Here is a 21573-nt window from a genome sequence, read left to right on the forward strand (position 1 = left end):
TTCGATGACATTTTTATCCTTTAAAAATGTATATGGAAGACTTGGCATAGTTTAATTCAAACAATGGCTCTCTAACCTGTGACAGTTTTTGCTAAAGAAAGCCATGTTGCTACCAGACTGCCACGAAAGCAGTGTTACATATGACATTGAATTGATTTCACATGGAGATATTCCGTTTCCTGGCAATACATTCACTTCAACAGAGCCAGGAAGAGCTCACCGGGTCAGCCAGAAGTTCTGCTGATATCAGCATATCAAAGATAAAGAGCAATATCCACACACACAACGAACAAGAAAAAGCACTGAAAATAGACTGCTGGCAACAAAAAGTTTATAAGTCTATTAGCACAGCTACATCTTTAACCACAAAATCACTTAGCCCGGGTGCAAATCCAGTACAGATTTATCATTAACATAAACACTACAGCTGAAAGTGGGCAGTAACAATATCACAATAGGCTGGAGATCATTATAAGCAGATTACCACTAAATAAAATAAGCTTGCATAATGGTGTGTGAATGAGTTCTTACGTAAATCTTAGTAACCTAAATCAAATTAAAACACAAGCGGACATGCATCTATTTTGTGAAGAAGAAAAAAACTGCTGCAAGGTGAGGTCAACAGAGTCTGCCATTGCTTCCCCTGATCAGGACTCATAAATACACACACAGCCAGAAAAAGAAAAAAACATGCAGTTGCACCCCACTGACAAGCTGTTGTACTCCTGTCCTGGTGGTACATTTTTCTAGGGTCCAAACATCCGAATCTGGGATTAAAAATCTAATTTAAACCAATTTCCCCTGAAGTGGCAAAAAAAAAAACAGGCCAAGCTCCAAAGATCCAGTTCTCCCTGCTTACAATTGAACCCGGATATGCTGCAGTCACTCACACCAACTCCAGAGCCCAACTGGCTTTAGGAAAAGCAGCAAAACAGGTACTAAATAACAAGAAGTGGGTACCATTCAGTATATAATAAGGCTCTTAATTAAACTGCCTCACCCTGTTTATTTTAAACTGCATAAAATATCACTAATTGTATTCATGTTGCATAATGTGTCCAAAATGCCGCCGCTAGAGTTCTTACTAGATCAAGAAAATATGATCATATAACACCGATTTTATCATCACTGCATTGGTTACCTATAAAGTTCCGTATTATTTACAAGGTATTGCTACTGACTTATAAAGCCCTAAACGGCTTAGCTCCAGTCTATTTAACGGATCTTCTATCGCCCAATAATCCATCGCGCTCTTTAAGATCAATAAATTCGAGGCTTTTGGTCATACCTAGGATATCCAGATCCACCAAAGGAGGGAGAGCATTTTCACATTTAGCTCCAAAACTCTGGAATAGCATTCCTGATATTGTTCGTTGCTCAGACTCGCTCTCCCAGTTTAAAACTAGATTAAAGACGCATCTCTTCAGCCAGGCATTCATATAATATTTTTAATCTTACAGTTCAAACTACAATCCGGCCTCTAGTTCATAAATGCCAGAGGAGAACTGGCCCCCGACTGAGCCTGGGTTCTCCCAAGGTTTTTTTTTTCTCCATTAGGTCACCTGATGGAGTTTTAGGACACCATTAGGTCACTTGATGGAGTTTTTCGGTTCCTTGCCACTGTTGCCTTTGGCTTGCTCAGTTGGGGATATTTTGGGGATATTTTATTTTTTTATCAATCAATAAATTCCACTAGAAACAAACCTTGTTGTATTATTTTAATTTAATACTGTGAAGCTGCTTTGATACAATCTGTATTGTGAAAAGCGCTATACAAATATACTTGACTTGACTTGACTTAATGTAACAATATAAAATAATGGTTTTACTAATTTCAACTACACACGATTTTAAACATTTGGAATGCTACACTGCCATCAAATCCTTATCAATGAATGTTCTGTTATGGCTTATGCATCCACTCTCTTAGTTAGTCTGCAGCCAGTGACTGATTATGTCATTCGTGAATATACTGACTTAATGGTTTTCAAAACTATTACAGTGTGGATGTAAGCCACACAGAGACGAATGTAATACATAGGATGACTTGCCTGAGCACATTCCACTTCATTACAACAGATTCCAAAGAATAGTTAAACTAGCTGACCAATAAGCCAAACCGCAAAGCTGTTACTAGGATACCGCATTATGACTAAGGGAAGTGGATGCTGTACAAATAACGTGCTCCAGAAGACAGTGTGTTCAAAATGCGATTAGGTTTTAAATAGATCAAAAAGAATCATGGAAGGCTGGGAAAATATGACACTGACAAGCTTCCATTTATTAAATGCAGTGATTTCATCATGAAAGTGGAGAAGAGATGCTCCTAAAGATGTTTGTTCAAGACATTGTGTCTGTCTCTAAAAATCTACCATCATAAACGCTTTCATAGAAAGGTGAATCACCACTGTATACTGATAACGCATCCACGCAATCCTGACTAAAGGTTTCGGTCTGCCAATTACACTGAAGACAATAAGGCATTAGGTTTTTGGTTTATTTTTAAAAGAAAAGAAAAACATCACTTCAAAAAGCCTCAATACTGAGAGTCACGAATAAACTGCATGAATCAAAAACATAATAAGAATCCTGCATCGAAAATTCCTCAGCTCTCATTTCTCACCTCCAATTTTCAACAGACTGTCTTCATGACTAATGGCTGCATAAATCTGAGGCTACAGCCTGCATTAAGATGGAGCCCAAAGTGGTAGAGGAGACAGGACTGTAATTATTGAGTCCAAAAGTAAGATGGGTGCCTTCAATACTAATTTCAGCATTTGGGTGCCATGTTAACACCCATCCTCTCTATCGCAAGAGGCTGAAAATCTCTCCTCTCCAGCACGAAACACAAGCGTTGTTAGGCAGATGGCGAGACAGTTGGTGGGAATATCAGCGATAATGCAGATACATTCTGAACCTTCAACTGTTTCTTTGCCATTCATCAGATCAGCATCAACAGCTGCTGCTTCCAGGATGATGGGAGATTAAATGAGGTGGCAGAACAATATGCTGGAAATTAGTACTGGTTGAAACCACCAGTGGCTGATTTACACAAGGGGGGGAAAAATCTACATTTTTAAGAGTTAGTCATAATTTTGGGGTTAATGCAGCAACAGTGTAACTTTCTGGATTAAATATAGAAATATGGATGGGAAAAGGTCATTTTCTTTCCTTGTTTGCGAGTCACAACTCTTCTGTCATCGTCACCTGTGGTCACTTATTTGGATTTCATTTCAATCTGCTCTCCAATGAAAAATCTGTAATCATTTACTCATCTTTATTCTGTTCTAAACCCATAGAAGACAAGACAAATTAAGAAATGTTGATATTGACTCATTTTTGTCCATCCATTGAAAGTCCACACAACCAAAACAGGCACTGTATGAATTGAGCAGTTTATATGTTTATATGTGAATAAAAAAATAAAATAAATCAGTTCATAAAGTGGATGTGCAAATTTTGATTGTGCGGACTTTAAATGGATGAAGAATTACATTAAAAGAATTAAACGCATATTCATTTGAATTACAAATATGAACAAAAGTCTTCTACAGAATTTAAATTGTGTAAACTAAATATTAAATAACATGTCCAAAGCAATGTGCATTTGGATTGCGTTCAATAATAGCTACAGATAATGTAAAGGCCCGTTCACACCCAGAATGATAACTATAAAGATAACTATAACGATAACTATATCAGCGTCCACAACAGCGGACAATATCGTTCTGTTTATTGTAAGCGCGCGCTGCAGATTTGTCCTCTGCCGCTTTAATTGCTTGAGCTTGTTAAAGCAGAATGGATTCTGATTGGCTGTCAATGTGTTTATCAATCATCATCTGAAAAAAAAAAATTGTTCTGAAATTGATTCCAACGGTATAGTTTCTCTGTGCCGTAATTGTTATAGGCTAGTTGTATTGTGAACTCTTCAATTCTTTTATATTTAGAAAGATTTTTAGAACTATATCTTTATCATTATTGGTATAGTTAGCGTCCTTTGTGTGAACGGCCCATAAGACTGGACAAATCCAGGGATGAGCCACTGTACCTTATAAAAGTTACATATGTATATACCAATGGACATGATAAGCATTAAAAAGTAGATACTATCTGATGAATTACATCTGATGCAGAGTACAGACCTGTTACAGAATTAGATTCGGAGGTTGTCTCCTGCAAAATCTTGAAAAATATACTTACATAACCTAACAACAGACATGATTAACCAAACTTCCATAGCAACGGCATATAGAGCGCAACAGGTGAAGCTGTTAAATGCACAAACTTGCACATCATTTGTTAAGCCTGAGGCAATGATAAAAACCTTAATCTAATCGGGATCTATATATAATCTGGAGCACTCGGCATGTGAAAAACTCTTGATAATCCCTCTGCTGCCAATCATCCACCCAGGCGTCTTTTCCCCCCTTGCACATTTCCTTTTCTACATGTTTCACAACATGTGCGTGTCCACCTACACACTCCCTTTCAATAGGCTACTTAATATTGGAAATGCGACACTGCCTGCAGATAACTGCATCCTTGGCATTCTTAGATAGAGGCTGGGGGAAGAAAACATTAAATCTAACTAAGTTTCACACAGCAGGGCAATATCTGCTTGCTACTGACTTTATCAAAATCAACTCATAAATGCAGCAGTTTTACATCTAAAGATATGTTATTTCTATATAGCAAAAAGGAATTATGGGATCCGAGCTGTTCCATGGGTGATCTAGCAAAAACAAAGTGCAAATCTGAAGGTGGTCAACTGGAAAAGTTAAGTCAGATTGACTCAAGACTAAACAAATGCAGTGGCACTTCTGTCAAAGGACATGGTAACATCAACATCTCGGGACGTTATGATACCATGCAAAATTCTTCCTTGATCATTTTTTAAGATCTTGTGATGGTCTGCATTTTCTATATATTTAAAGTTAAAAAGGGAATGTCAGAAAGCACTTCAATCAGAGACCAGCTCTTCAAATCCACCCCCACATGAACTGCATTTAGAGCCTGGCCAATACACAGTGAGCACACACCACCCACACAATGAAGAAAAGACATGCAAATGACAAATCAGTGAAGCCCTTACAGGGAGAAAACTGAAGGAAGGGCCATTAGTCAACCTACAACAACAGACCTCACAATTTTGACGTGACAAAAATGTTATGCATAATAAATGCGATGTGATCTACAGCCCAATGACTCTTCCGGTTGGACACCTGATATGATTCGCAGTTAATGCAGCAGATAATATAGATATTAGTGTCTGGAAATGTACAAAATGCTGCTCTAGATAGGCAGCTTACTAGTTTTTGAGAGACAGCCTATGTGCTCAAAATGATTTATATATTAGGGAGGGCTCCTACTCTTTTTGACCAATTAATGTGCATAACATTTCCAGTGATTAATGTATAAGGATTTTTTAAATTCCATACAGTTTTCTAGCCTACCTGAAAAAAATGGAAATTGGCATGGCTAGGGAAAAAATTATATTACTGAAACTTGTATTAATTTTATATGACTTTATACATGCCAGGAAATCACACTTTAAAATACCCTGACATTTACAGGATGATATTAACTGAAACACACGTGCTCATTTGTAGTTTTACAAAGTATATCCTTCAACCTTCAAACAAACTCTGATTTAAGGAGTCAGAATCAAGTCTTTTCATAAGTTGCGATCCATTTGATTAAATTCTCGCCCTGACTGATGCAGTAATGATTAACTTATATGTGCATGTGACACACACAATCCATGTTTAAGAAGATGTTCGTCTGTCACTGGTCCTGTTCTTCTCACATCTGGAGTTAAGACCAATTATTAAGAGTTAAGAGTTAATACCTTTACCTTACATCGTCTTGTTTATCAAATTGAGACCAAATAATCACGACACAGCGGACGACATGATGTATATATCTCCATTCTGCCTGCTTTCATCTTCATCTATCAAAATATGATCGCCTTAACTGCAACTTTCAGATCGATTCTGGTTTTCCTCTGATAATCAGGTGAGGAGCAGAGATCATCCGTTAACCGTCGCAACTCGCTCGAGGGATAAAACGCGGGCATTTTAGAGATTACAGGGGAGCATTCCTCCGAAAAAACACATCCGTGGCCCCCTTTACAAACATATAAGCACTGTTGGGAGTTGGCATGGACAGTTAAATCACAGACGTGTTATGAACTCACCTTCTTCCCTCTCCACCTCTCGTGCGGTCTCTTCTCCCACGAAACCTTCCGATAAAAGTCCGACACAAGCTTCTGCTCTCCGCCTCGTAATAATCGCCAGCGAAGTGCAGTCTGTGTGCAGCCGTTATTCCTGCTGTTTTCCCGTTTGACGCGGGAGATTTTGCAGCGTATTGTTGTATCTACTCCAGCAGCAGCACCGTTGGCCCCAGCTAGACGTCTCGTTCACAATTATTCAACTTCGAAGTTCATACAAAAGTTGCTGCTCCGCCTCACGCTGCAGCTGCTGATGAGGTCACTGCGATCTGCTGCTACGCTTCGCTTGCAGGAATCTCGCGATAGCTGAGAAGAGAGAGGAGCGTGATTTGTGTCTGTGGGAATGGGCCCCCTACGGACGGCGTTGCCCTAGCAACAGCACAATTTATGTGCGGCACGGTTATCACGCGACTGGTATTCTGTTGTCTTTGACAAGAGTAGGGTTGACCTCTCCAATGTGTGCACTACTTAATCTGTGTCGTGTTGGTTGGGTAGCATTTGTGGCATGCTTAATTCTAAGCATAATGATTAACACCTTGATTAATAGTACGAACAGTAGCCTTAGTGTTTTACCTCATTTGCAAAAACCGTCTCATGTTTATTTCATACTTGTAACCAGTCGTGCTTGATAAACTAAACTCTTGCAGGAAGTAGTTTGTGAAAAACAACTAAAATCAATACCATCCCAAGTTATTTTCACAATCACATTTTTATTGTCTGAATATAAACCCATTTCACATTATGTTTTTCACAAACTAAAATGCTCTGGCAGTTTTAGTTTATACATTTTAAGATGACAGTGAAGCCTTGAAAAATTGGTGTCAAATGCTGACGATTATTTTTACATTTGATATCTGGACACATAGCATATGTCGTGTAAATAAAACAAGGTGCATGCTTAAATGTAACTAAATAAATAAGAAAATAATTACTGGTACTGTAAAAGTGACAGTTTTGCGTGGGATTTCATGTGAATATAGTTCCAACTTACGCTGCATTTTAACTTGTGTGTCTCATAACTATTCCTAAAGAAAATTGAATTATCACATCAAATTGAACTGCAGAGGATTGTAAGTAAACAGATTTCTTCATTAAAATATGTAGTTTGTTGCCCCGACAACTTGTTTGCAGTTCCTCATGAAAATTAATTAATTTTGGTTAAAAAAAATTGTTTAATATAAACACTGTAATGCAGAATTTAGTCAAGCTACACTGCAGAACTCACTGTCCATATTTGACAGAAGATATTTTAATCCAAGGAAAATAAAGGGCACATATAATCCAAAAAGTAATGTCCTCATTGAGCGCATGTGGAGGTTAATCTATTTAAAGTGAGTGACAGATTCCATGAATACTTTTTTTAAGAAAAAGAAAAAACTATTTATAAACAACATGATCTTTTTAATAATTAAAAAGATTATCATCTGTGAATTCATCATGTCAACAAGGTTGTTAACATCCGACCATTCCTTCTAAATTATTTAGGAATGCCTTTGTCCTGTTTGAGTGATCAATACTTGACGCCCCCTACATGTTGACCACACAATTGCATGTGTGACCTCACATAGGAATGTCTTGTCAGAGATGCCAGGGAAACAGGAAGAATGGTCCCATTCATTTAGTTCCACTCAAGCGATGCAGATACACTAATACAGAATGACATGCAGAAAGGTGACAAGTTGTTGCTGAGCACACAGGGTCTTTGTGTGGCCCAATGAGAAGAACAGAGCAGAGAGCGTGTGAGGCCTTCAAAATGGCTGATGCACTAGTTAGTCTAAGCGATTAACATAATTTAGCATGTTGTTATTGTTCATATTTTTGTTGTTATATTGATGGAATCAAGCAAAGTAATTACCAAATGCCCGCAGAGAGAGATTAATGGCAGTCAGTTATATTCACAATGCGTTCCAAGACTTTATTAGTATTTCCCTCAGAGAAGCATTAATAAGTCCTAATGCAAGTTGATGAATGCAATCTCATTAAGAAATCATAATTATCTTTTCATAGGTGCACAGTGCATATAATACAGTGCGTGGTGTGAAAGTGGAGATACGCATGCTGAATGTTTTTCTTGCTGCCTGAATCAATACCCTAAGGCCCTTCCCTGACTGCTTCACAAATGACTCCTATAATATGTTTAGATTATGTCGAAATAAATCAATTTTCATAATAAATAATGTGAAAATTACACACACACACACATATATATATATAAAAAACATCAGATGCAAAAGCCTCTAAGTGCCATCTGAAATTTTCTTCTAAAATTAGCATTTTTATCAAGCTCGTATATTTAAGTTCAGTAATTTCACTTTAATGACAATTAATAGGTAATTTTCATTGCCATTAAAGTGAAATAAGTGAACATAATAATACAAGCTTAATAAAAATGATCATTCTAGAAGGAAATTTCAGAGGGCACTTAGAGGCTTTTGCATCTGAAGTCTTCATATATATATATGTATACAGTATATATCAATTAAATGTGTGTGTGTGTGTGTGTGTGTGTGTGTGTGTGTGTGTGTGTGTGTGTGTGTGTGTGTGTGTGTGTGTGTGTGTGTGTGTGTGTGTGTGTGTGTGTGTGTGTGTGTGTGTGTGTGTGTGTGTGTGTGTGTGTGTGTGTGTGTGTGTGTGTGTGTGTGTGTTTGTGTGTTAGACAGATGGACTGATAGATAGATTAATTGATAGTAATCAGCCCTAAAACAGTAAGGTAAACCAAGACAAAACCAAATGTATATTCAGTTCTGCATATGGAAACAAAGATCAAGCAGCTTTCTCTCAGCCTTTTTCAACATCTCCAAGCAGGTACAAAGGAGAGATGAGAAGCCAGAGTAGAAAGAGTCTGAATTCTGTGAAGTTCTCTCAGGGTGCTTAGCATTCCACATTGCGCACCTCCAGAGCTCAGAGAGCCAGCGTGACTCACTCTGGTGTGAAAGCACAGTGTGGCGAGGTGGGAGGATGACAACACAGTGCTTAGCAGAAGTGTCCTGAAGCTGGACCCCCCCTTTCCTCACCAAACGCCCCCGCTGCATGCGTACGCACCCCAAAAATAATACTAAAGCACATCTCGTTTCTCTCTCTCTCCTCTCGTCTATCCTAAGGACACATTGGTTGATTTCACTCAATGCAAGTTTTTGTTATGAGCAAATCAATGATTAAATGAGCCAATTGCATGGAAGTGTTTGGTTATGGCATGACAGGATTATCTAGGAAAGGAAAACTGAGCGGAGCTGAGGGCTGTTTTTCTCCTCTTTCGTAATCAGCTTGATCCCGGATTCCAAAACTCTGAATGCTGACAATGGAGATGAGGAAAAAAAAGATTAAATCTTGTTTAACTCAAAAGTGAGACTAATGACAATAGCAGGATTAAAGCAAAAAACGTGAGCCAAATGTGTCCTCATGTAATCTCCCGACTTTGGCAGTTGTACATGATAACCATCATATGTTATAGCCTTCTTTTTCTTATACTTCATCATGTGTTTGTCCCTCATGCAGCTAGAGATCTTGTTTGTCCCTCATGCAGCTAGAGATCTTCCACTTGGCACTCTCTTAGAGATGACACATGGAGTCAGCTGTGAGAACACACTGTGACACCTAAATAGATTTACTAAATAGCCTTACAAATGCGTCCTCTGCACACAATGCACACTGTATAAATGGCAAGTACCAGAGTTAGGCAAATCAAGAATATGAGAACATTCACGTATGTGTATATGTGTGCCAAACAGACTCAGCAGTCAGCACTCCAACATTATTAACGGAGAAATCCTCTCATTTTGTAAATAGATGTGTATGTGATGTATTGAAAATTCTGCATGTCATTATTTACCCTCATGTTGTTCCAAACCTGTATGACTTTCTTTCTTATAACATAATATACAGACAACATAAATTGGTTTTGACTTTAGTTGATGCATTTATTAACAATGAACAATTCATTTTATTTATTAATCTTTTTTGATAATCAATAAAAATACTAATTTTCATTGTTAGTATATGTTAGCTCAGGTCCATAATATTCAATAATATAAAAAAAATACACCTTTGATTTTAACAATCTAGTAGTAAAACTTCTAAAATGCTTTAAAAGGATTTTTCATTGTGGTTAACTAATGTTAAACTTATTTAAAAGTCTTACCAATACATCATCTTTTGTCTTCACACAGAAGAAAGTGTTTTATAGGGAATGTAGTTATGTTTACATTTGAGATCATTTTATTTTGTAATATATTTGCAATTGTATCATTGCATGTACATGTGTAGGACTTGCTTGCAAACATGAGCACATGGCATGACATTTGCTAATTAAATCAGTGCTCTCTCTGTCCAGACGTGTATGGAGAGATCTGATTTGCTATAAAGATGTACAAGCAGAATATTTTGTTTCAAAGTATTTTTGAAGGACACTTAACACAGCATACACATCTGCTCTAAAAGAAAACATCATGACCTTGATAAAATTGCGCAAAAGAACTGACTTCATTATCAAAATACTTAACAACTGCTGAAGGATGATCTATCAGTTCTGAGCATTAAAAACACAAACACATTCTTCTTCCCCAGTTGTTCCCCCCCCAGTGTGTTTCACCATGCGCAACTACATTTCCTTGCATGGATTTAAGCTTTGCACAACTGCCTCCTAGTGTTGACTTGTGGTGTTGCACTTACAGAGATTTGTAAAAAAAAAAAAAAAAAAACTTTTCATAATTAAATGTTTATTCGTAAATATTTGACCCCCCTAAACAGAATCACAATATTACAGTTTAATAAATAACCACATACGTATTTAAATTCTCTAAATTTGTTTTGTGGACATATTTCATGAAACAAGTTCTCAGATAGCACAGGTAAACATATCAGCATTATTCAAGAGTTCGTTTAAATCAACATTAGTACAATACCACTTGCACATATAAATGCTTCAATAGTGTAATATATACATTGAATCATTAGCAATACAACCCATGTCATTGCAGCGACGCACACCAGCATTAATGCTGGGAATCACAACGGTTCATTCTGCATACATTTCATACAAGTTGGGATGGGTGAGACGTTGATAAAAAAAATTAGTTCGGTGTGCTGTGATAAAAGTTAAACTTTAGCATTTCAAGAATCATTTATAGAGTAAAAGTTGAAACATTCCAACTATTCTAATCAGCTAAGTAGTTATTATTAATAACAAAAAGAGCTTGATGTAATATTGGCATAAATACCACATTAAATGATAATATTTTAGTACAATAACCTCAGATTAATGAGATAAAAACCCTTGCATTCATTTACAATCACAGTGGACCAGAACTGGTAAGCAGCAAGTTTAGTGACAATGTTTTTTACAGAAAAGAAGCTTATATTGATACACTGACATGAGAAACTCTAGCTTCATCAATTCAGCACTCAAGAATAAATGTATTACCTTGAAAGAGCATTCAATGAAGGTCAAGTAGGTGCATTCAAGACTTTTATAGAAAGCCAAATCAGATCTGGAAATATTCACATGAAGTCCCATAGCATAACAAAAGAATGAATATTACATGTTAACATGGACGTTCCAGCCACAAAACCATGTTAAATACTCCTTCCTCACACTTAAATCAACCTGTTCTTTATATATAAGATAACTTAAGAGTGACTCTGAATGTGTCTTTTTTTTTTTAAACCGAAAAAATATTGAAAATGTAAATGCAACATAAATATGGAAATCAACTGAAAAATGTCACTTCCTGTCCTCAGCACCAGCAGGACTTACTGGTGTCGTCGCTACCATTATACAATCCTTCCTGCTCCTCCAAAACAGCCAGGTTGAACTCCTCATTAATGGATCCTCCCAACAAATCAAGATCCTTCTTATTGGCTTGTAAGACTAATTCAGCCAATCGGGTGAAAGACTGTAATGGAAGGAAAAATATTAACCCTAAATAGCTGTAGACAATAAAAATATGCAAACAAAATGATCAGATGGTTGCATGAACAACTTGTTTATCCCTTCTTCAAATGTCTAAAAAGAAAAGAAAAATGCATGCGGGCAACATTGTACCTCTGTAATGTTGTGGTTGGTAAAGGCACTTGTCTCAAAAAAGTCCATTCCATAAGCCTTGGCAAGCTGGAGCAAAAAAAGATGATTAAGATGTCTTAAAACTTAGATATGAATTATTAGGTTATCACACAAAAGAGTAAATGTGGAATAAACGGCAGTATGAATGAAAGATGCAGTGTACAGGAGGGAAGTATTATTTATTTACCTTATCTCCCTGTTCTGTAGCTACTTGTCTCTTCTGTTCTTCATCAGACTTGTTCCCAACAAGTATCTTCTGCACCTTCTCAGGGGCGTACTGGACAAAACCAGAAGAGATTCAACAGAAGCAGATGAACGGAACAGAGCAGAAACAGATAAATATGATATGAGACATAAAACTCATTTAACAGGAGTGCACAGGATCAATAACCAGTATTGGTTTAGTACAGTTTGTGTATTGTGTATCTTTTGCACTCTTGTGGGAAAACATGGTGGCAATGTTTTTACAGTTTTTCTCGATTGCTTAAACACTATAACCAGGCTTTTGAACTAAAATTTCAAAACCATAACGCCATTTATCAAAAAGCACACCCATTTCACTAAACTATAAACACTATTCCCTGTTTTGACACGAGTCAGATTTGTTGAACTGTCACTGCAAAACTCTACACACAAATCCCTTCATTTCTCATTGCCTAGACCATGTTGTCATTTAGAAAGCACTAGCATTCAAAATTGTTCACTCAAGTCAGCACAGCTTCAGCTCACTTAGCACACAATTACCCAGGTGGAAACACTGAGAGTCAAAATTTAACACACATCAATCAGAACCTTCAATAGATATATAAAAGGGCCCAGATCAGTTTATTGCGTTTTGGAACAATGGATCCAGAAAGACATGAAGGAAGAGGGATAAGAATGAGGAGGAGGAAGGGCAAGGACAAGAAGACAAGCAGTCTCAGATGAAATTCAAGCCACTCTAGTTGCCCATGTCTTTATCAATGGTGTGATTATGAGGGAGGCTGGGCTACGAGTAAGGCCAAATTTGAGTCGCTTTACCGTCGCCTCGAGAACCTTCAGGGAGGAGTGGTGGCAAACAAAATTCTATCACTGAATAAGAGACAAACATTTCCAATAGTGTTTGATGAGGTTTATTTTCTTGCAAGAAAAGGCCAGCAGTCATACAGTCAGACAGTGTGGCTGCAGAGTGTGACAGTGAAGGGAGGGCATCCTTTCTCCTTTATAGTCTTGACTCCCAGAATGTTATCTTTCTAGGCAAATTGTGGTATTTCAACCATATGTGGAACATTCTTAGACGTATCCATCATATTGTATCCTTGAGTGGTGGCCCGCCTGTTACGTCCCAACACTCTTTACCATTCCAATACAATTCCATATTAGAATATGATTTGTGTGTGCTCTTTTACTGTCATATGATGGTCACACACATCTTACTGTAAGTAAAAAAAAAAAAATAGAGGACAGAGTAAAAAAACAAAAGAGTAAAACAGGAAAAAAAAAATTGTGTGTGTGTGTGTGTGTGTGTGTGTGTGTGTGTATGAATAAAAATGTGCCAATGTATCCACTGGTTGTGTCTTTTGTGTTCATCATGTGAAAAGGTTTGTGATGGGGGAACCACAAGCAACATAACTTACCAGCTTTGGAAATGTTGTTTTGAATTTATTGCACCAGTGTGTTAGACTATGTTGTAGTGTGTGTGATTTTGAGGGCTTGTGTGTCCTGTCTGAGGGCAAAGTTTGGTTTTTCAGCAAGAGTGAATGGTTTTGAGTGTAGAGCTTCATTTTGACCTGAAAATAGGATGTTTGGGGAATTGGGTGAGAAGTTATGGATTTGTGTTTATAGTTTTGAGAATACGAGGCATAGTTTCAAGAAATGTGTTTAAGCAATCGAGAAAAACTGTAAACAGAAAATATGAATCATATAGTGGGGTCCAAAACTTGTTCAGATGATAATATGTGACCCTGGATGACAAAACCAGTCACATGGGTCAATTTTTTTAAATTGAGATTTATACATAATCTGAAAGCTAAATAAATAAACTTTCCATTGATTTATGGTTTGTTAGGATAGGACAATATTTGGCCGAGATACAACTATTTGAAAATCTGGAATCTGAGGATGCAAAAAAATCGAAACATTGAGAAAATCCCCTTTAAAGTTGTTTATGTTCACGATTGTGCTGCATTCACTCACAAAAATAAATGTTTTATATATTTACAGTTAGAAATTTACAAAATATCTTCATGTAACATGATCTTTACTTAATATCCTAATGATTTTTGGCATAAAAGTAAAATCAATAATTTTGACCCATACAATGTATTGTTGGCTATATTGCCACAAATATACCCGTGCGACTTAAGACTGGTTTTGTGATCCAGGGTCACATATATTGTAACATGAAAAGAGGCAAAACAGGTATGAAAAATATTATTATTTTTAAAATCTATAAGTACATAAATAAGATATGTTTTAAACTCCACAGCCTCACCTCATCTACATCACTGGCCCACTTCATGATGTGCTGGAACGAGCGCTCGCTTGTGATGTCATACACCAGAAAAATGCCCTGTTGATACAGAATCAATCCGCGTTTATCAGTGAATTATCACACAATGGAGACCAATAGGCATCTCTATTAGATCTGAATCATTCAGTAGGTCCCAATATGAGCATGTGTGAAGGTCACCTGTGCTCTTCTGTAGTACTGCTTAGTGATGGTCTGATATCTCTCCTGACCTGCTGTGTCCCTGCAGACACAAACACAAACACATCTGATTAGCTGAATCAATTGATCAAACATGGTTATATTACATCAGAGAAAAATAAAACCTACCATATTTGTATTCGTACTTTAATGCCATCTATTTCTAAGGTCTTCATTTTGAAATCAACACCTGGAAAAGGAAAACATTTCATAATGATTTCAAATATTTTTAAATAAAATGAGCACTCAATCATGGAACCATTCATTTTACTGAACAATTCAAATCAGAGCTGAGTGACTGAAGAATAAGCAGAAGTGGTGAGAGAGACTGTTCCTTCTGTTGGAAATATACTTAGGTCAGGTTTAAGCATTTAAGATGTTTGTTTACGCCTATTACATCAATGGCAAGTAAATGTACAGGACAGGACTTAGAGTGGAAATAAGTATTCAGCTTACATGGGGTGTTACCTTATTGATATTTGACATTTAGATTTTTTTTTTAAATATATATACAGATTTCTGTAATTTTATCAAACAGTTGACAAGACAAATACTACAAAACAGCAACAAAAAAAAAAGAAAAAAAAAATCTATTGCTTATACTTCATGGCTGTGCTCACCAAAATGATCTCACTTCCTGGAGGAAGGTGTCATTCAAGAAATGGCTTTCGTCAGTGTAATATTATAAGCGATTTTAAAAAGGCAAAAATAATGTAAAGTGATATTAGAGATACAATGATTTAAAAATATATATAAATTGATTAACTTTTAAAACTTAAAAAAAATGGTTTTGTTTGAAACATTTAAAACATAATGAAGAGACACCTTGAATATTTCTATTTACAAGGTTAAATGTATTCTTGTTAGAAGCAAAAATGGCAACTTCTGCTCAAATGATAGTAGTGAAATGATTTATAATGTATCCCTCTGTTCAATGATATTGTGATAAAAACTAATTAATATGATTTCCATCATTAAAATGATGAGTTTGATATTTTATCCAATCTATTTAGACACAAATGAAGTGAACATGAGAATGATGCATTCTTGTAAGGTGTGAAATCATAACAAGATGTTGAGCCCTGAAAGAAAACACCCCTCTTGTAAAGCTGAGAATTCTAAGAAAACAGCAATAACTGCAAAAACGCAGTAATAGAGTATCTGTCAATAAGGTTCACTGCAAGACCTTCCAGCTTCTGGAATAGTTGTTTCCACTCTCAAGAACATGTATGACTCCAAAACAACAGCAGTGTGTCTCTTCTATTTTTAACATGCCCTGACTGCAGTGTGAATAAAATATAATAGCTTGTATAGAGGTCTTCATATCTAACATGATTTTTAGCTACTAGTTTGTTTCAATTTAAAAGGATTCAATGCAATGCCTGGAACCAGATGGCATGCCATGCACAGGAAAAAGCAAGTACAAGGAATACTAAAATAAGACATGAGTATAAAGCCATTTTGAATGCAGTTTAATGCCATCTGCGGAGTTTAATAGCCTCTGCTTTATCAAACTGCAGTAAATAAAGTCGCGTTAGTGCCCTGAGCTGTCAAACAGGGACATAGAAAGGTCAGCACTACAGCCACTGAATTGGTGGGCCTGGGGCAAAGGAAAATAATGAAACAGCGGCCTCTACCTTTCTCTCTTTCAGAATTACGGGCAGTGAAAGGACAACTACAATGCTGTGAAACACAACAAAAATAAAAGAGAAACCAAACCAACAATTTTGCCTCACCTCAAGATAACTGTAATTCTTCTTAAATATTAACAGAAAACAAAGAAATTTAATTATTTTATCTGGAAAATGTAAATGATTAACTCACATGAGATGAAGACGGCAGTTTTATCAGTAGCCTATTACAAGATGTTTTGTTTTACAGAGAGCGGGTCCTCTCATGGGAGCGGCCATGTTGAATCACATGATTAGCCAGAGAGGTCTCTTTGTTAACATGTCGGTATATATATACATAACAATTTCAGGTGCAAAAGCAAAAGTATCCACGTTTTATTGTACTTTTTTAGTACAATCATTTTTGTGTTTTTGTTGCAAAAACTTTGTAAAGAAACCTGTCAAAAATCACAATTTATTTAAGTAAACCAATATCCTGAAACCTGTTACCTTAATGTTGTCAGCTAAAATTTTCAGCAGATGATTTTACAGTGATTTGACATTTGAATTAAGTGTAATAGTCAAGACTAGTCATGAACCGTGTTAACACAACTCAAATTCATCCATCTACAGTGATAGTTTTTACCTTTTAAATGTAACTGAGTAAAAATACAAGTATTCAGCAGTTTTAACAGGACTCAAGTAAAGTACAGATTCCCCATTAAGTATTGTAGTGAAGTACTCTCAAATACTTTGTATTATAAGGTTTCTAAAGCAGACCTTCAGTTCAATCTAATGGCAATGCGACAGACGGTAATGAGTATTAAACTTGTCATAATGTGCCAGAGCTGTAACAATTAAATCATCTCTTTGACACATTCCTTCTGAGACAGAGGCTAATTGGAAATGGAAATGATTTGAACAAGACAACAGACAGAAATGCTATGGTGATTAGCACGTACAAATTTAAACACAAGTCCAATTTCTCTAGTGCTGACAGCATTTATATGAAGAATAAATACATTTATTATCAAGCTAATCAATCAACAGCTGCTTTCTATAGCAAGAACAATTCAACATAGCAGCATGTTGCCCACAAGGCAAATATATAACTGCTAAGAACCATAAGCTAATGGTTCAAATTAACTTTCAGACCACACAGACATCTCTTCCACCGTGAATAATATTCCAGTACAGCGCTTAAGATCCTTGACAGCCGAGTATCATAATATATATGGGTCGTAGCCCTGCGGACTAGAGCTTATTGAACCATATTTTAGGGCGGGAGCCAGCCATCTCTCAGGACCAGTCAGACTAAAGCTTTTATCCAGCAGTTAAAGATTGTTCTGTATCACATCACTACTTAACAAAAAGAGATCAATCCCACAATATTAAATATACTGTGGCGGGACAGACAGCAGGCTGCAGGAATGAGTCAGGGCTTCTGATTCCTTATTGATGGGGCGATATCATCATCAGGAATAAGAGGGTGTTATGAATATTATGTCTAATTTCAAGATTAAGCCACTTGATATTTTCTGCTCCCTGGGAAACACTGAGAGAGCTACACAACAGAGCATACCCTGAACTTTTGCAAAATAACAGCCTGACATTCACTCCGCATCTAATGAAGCATGGGATTTAATTGAGGGATAAAAAAGTTGGTATGGGTTCAGCACCTCAAATGCCTCATTAAAATGAATAGTTCACATAAAAATGTGAATTCTGTCATACTTTACTCATCCTCACATCTTTTGTATATTTTCATTTTTGGGCGAACTTTCCCTTTAAATGTGGCAATGATGATCCAATGCTCTTAAAGAAGAACTCCAGTCAATTTTAACATTTTTTTTGTACATTTGGAGTGCTGTCAATACAGAGAACAACGACAAAAATCGGTGTTGCCTACACCGTGTTATCCTCTTTTTAAAATTTGCACCCTATTGACTTCAATGGGGCAATATTTAAACCTGCTTTTAGCCTCTTAACATCCTTGATGTGTCATTACAAGTGCACAGGTCATGTGAGTGATTCCTTCGGGGTGAACGCGGGTTAATCTGACTGCAGTAGATGTGAAAGATATTAATAAAAATGATGTTTATTCAGCCAGCGCACATACCTGTATTTACATCTTGTTTTCGGTCGAAGTCCATAGTAATCGATTGTCGAGTTCACGCGCGTGATCATAGGTACTAAACCAATGCGCGTGAACTCGACAATCGATTACTATGGACTTCGACCGAAAACAGGATGTAAATACAGGTATGTGCGCTGGCTGAATAAACATCATTTTTTATCACTATCTTTCACATCTACTGCAGTCAGATTCACCGTGTTCACTCTGAAGGAATCACTCACATTAGCTGGGCACTTGTAATGACACATCAAGGATGTTAAGAGGCTAAAAGCAGGTTTAAAACTTGCCCCATTGAAGTCAACAGGGTGCAAATTTTAAAAAGAGGATAACACGGTGTAGGCAACACCGATTTTTGTCGTTGTTCTCTGTACTGACAGCACTCCAAATTTACAAAAAAATTAGCTCAATGTTAAAATTGACCGGAGTTCTCCTTTAAAGTTGGAATGAAATATAAATAAAAATATATATGCATAGAATTAAGTATAGCGCTACACCTTTTCTTTTTTAAAAATCTGTTACACTCAAATGTCCGTCACAATACGGAAGCAAACATCTGTCGTTAAAAAAGAAGACGGCTCTTAAAGGGGCAGTTCACACAAAAATAACAGTTCAGTCATCATCTACTCACCCTCATGTCATTCCAAACCCATATGACTTTCTTCCCTCTGTGGAATACAAAATTAGATATTTAGCAAACTGTCCAAGCTACTCTTTTCCATACAATGAATAGTATGGAATAATTGTGGTCATCATTCACATTCAATGTATGGAAGAGAGCAATTTTTTTGCAAGATGACTACTTCCACGGTTTCCATGGTAGCAAAAAGAAAGTCATAAAGGTTTGGAAAGACATAGCCTACTACACACTATAAGATCACTTATTAGTTTGCATGAATGAGAAAAATATGTTGAATTAAAATGTATTCAGAATGGGTTTGAGGTCAAAATTAATGGGCATTCTAATGACAATCCATGACTTTATGCATATTAGAAATGTATATGAGAAAAATATAAAATTATGTACTTCTAGAAACTATAGTAAAATAATCTCTCTCTTCATCCTCTTCAAATAAGCTGTTGTCAGGATGTAATTTCAACACGCTGGGGAAAATGTTCTACTAAACCAAGCACTCACTGTTTATGAAATACCTTTTTAAAACCAAATTTTGTTTTTCATAAAATCCAATCAACTAAAATAAAAATGATCCCTAAAACTGAGGGTGCTTAAAAGCTTGCTGTGATAAAATAGTCCTTTCAGAGAAAATGGCGTTAGAGATTCCAATAAAAACCTTTACATATTTCTCACAAATGAGACGAAAACTTACAATTGAGTTAAACCTGATTTCCATTTCATATCAATACAAAGTACTTGCTTGAGTTGGAATGGCTGACAGGACACATTTATGCATCAATCTATTATATGCAATTACATACACCTGCACTTTCTGTGTTTTCACTGCCATTCATGCAACCTACTTATGAATTTATTAATTTAGATTTAGTAAATTTCTATTAGGCTATCTCAGGACAATCTAAAGCAAACACTAGGCTATTGTGACAGCAGCATATGCAAAATTTTAAGACCACACACACACACACACACACACACACACACAGTCAAGCATTTCAGAAAGAACTAGAAAAGGTTGTGTAAATGCATCTCACTATGTGGTGTAATTTTCAAGCCATTCTTTTCACGGCTCATAGACTATAATGGCCCTGCGCTGCTATGGGTTTTCTTTTCGGTATGTGCTGTTTGTTCTGCAACTCTTTCAACGAATGCATGAAAGTAACACTCTTACCGATGGTGGAAATGTGAGAGGGATGAAATTCATTGTCCGTGAATCTGCATAATAAGCAGGTTTTGCCGACACCGGAGTCTCCGAGAAGCAGGAGTCTAAACAGCACATCATACTGTTTGGCCATGGTGTCTTATGGTCACAATTAAAGGAACTCAGCGTCGGGTTTCCATGTCCACCCTCTTCAAAGTATCATCTTCTCGCTTTTTCCATCGACCGGTCCGTGCCGAATGACTGTGTAGATAAAGCAGTAGTTGATGTAAGCAGAAATCAGTCAGTAACGCTGCTGTCTGTGGTGGGTGCGGTGGGCTACAGTAGCTATGCTCTCTGTACGTTTCACCGACATCCTTCACACCTCAGGAAATGGGTGGAGATAACGGGCACACACACATCTTTATGCTTTTGATACTGATAAGTACATTTGCCTAGATTACATTTTATATAGTCTACCAAGACTGCGCTCATAAAATACATTTAGCTTATAATAGTTTACAACCTAATATAAATAATATAAAATTGAGGCATAACATTCAACCTGGATTATAAGCATTTCAGACCGTCATAAATTCATAGTGAATCCATTTTTCTGTTGACAACCAAAAATATATTGACCACGTCAAAGGAGTAAGTCTACATGGGGATGATGGCTTGTTATAATTGGCGATGCCCGATTTGTGACCTCATAGTTCTTTAGAGTCGATTCCGTTTAGATGAATCAACTGAATCGGTTCACAAAACCGGACTGAACAATTCGTTCACGATTCGGATTAAATCAACAACCAGAGTACTTCTTGAGTCGCTTTAAAGTCGCTTTCATATGAGCTGAATCATGGTCACTAAACTGGGACACAATTAAGGGATTAAAATACATGTAATAATTAAACATTATTATCAGCAAATAATAATAATCAGCAATATGTGCATATGTATTACTTTAAACGGTGTGGGCATATAATATGCCAAACAATTATTTAAAAAAATATGAAGGAAAAAAAATATATTGTACACTCATTCAGGACAATCTACAAAACTTTACATGGTAAATATAAAC

At 36.5% G+C, this 21573-nt stretch overlaps 2 protein-coding genes across 6 annotated transcripts in view; both read right to left on the reverse strand.

The window, feature by feature from the left end:
• sipa1l1 (signal-induced proliferation-associated 1 like 1) overlaps window positions 1–6484 on the reverse strand; it is a 96767-nt gene extending 90283 nt beyond the window's left edge. For all 4 annotated transcript variants that reach the window (XM_081379566.1, XM_081379565.1, XM_081379567.1 and 1 more), the window contains exon 1: window positions 6197–6484. The gene's annotated coding sequence lies outside the window, so the exon portion shown is untranslated. The remainder of the gene's footprint in view (window positions 1–6196) is intronic.
• A 3945-nt stretch (window positions 6485–10429) lies between these two features.
• On the reverse strand, window positions 10430–21181 carry rab15 (RAB15, member RAS oncogene family). Of its 2 annotated transcripts, none has more exons than XM_081379537.1 (8): window positions 21058–21148; window positions 20526–20756; window positions 15106–15166; window positions 14959–15019; window positions 14761–14838; window positions 12475–12564; window positions 12270–12335; window positions 10430–12120 (listed from the first exon to the last, which is right to left on the reverse strand). In XM_081379537.1, exons 2-8 carry the CDS (start codon window positions 20647–20649, stop codon window positions 11962–11964), a joined length of 639 nt encoding a protein of 212 aa, XP_081235663.1. In that variant the 5' UTR covers window positions 20650–20756; window positions 21058–21148; the 3' UTR covers window positions 10430–11961. The 2 variants fall into 2 exon arrangements, with proteins under 2 accessions (XP_081235663.1, XP_081235664.1); XM_081379538.1 differs by having other exon boundaries at window positions 10910–12120; window positions 21080–21181.
• Window positions 21182–21573: the final 392 nt, after the last annotated feature.

Source organism: Scardinius erythrophthalmus, assembly GCF_964197995.2.
Source record: "Scardinius erythrophthalmus genome assembly, chromosome: 11".
Classification (NCBI taxonomy): domain Eukaryota; kingdom Metazoa; phylum Chordata; class Actinopteri; order Cypriniformes; family Leuciscidae; genus Scardinius; species Scardinius erythrophthalmus.

Coding starts and splice junctions, on each gene's coding strand:
- rab15 (XM_081379537.1), bottom strand. CDS start 20,649: ATGGCCAAACAGTATGATGTGCTGTTTAGACTCCTGCTTCTCGGAGAC. Junction 12,336..12,474: donor CTACAGAACAGGGAGATAAG/GTAAATAAATAA, acceptor TTTTTGCTCCAG/CTTGCCAAGGCTTATGGAAT. Junction 12,121..12,269: donor CCAACCACAACATTACAGAG/GTACAATGTTGC, acceptor CTTCCATTACAG/TCTTTCACCCGATTGGCTGA.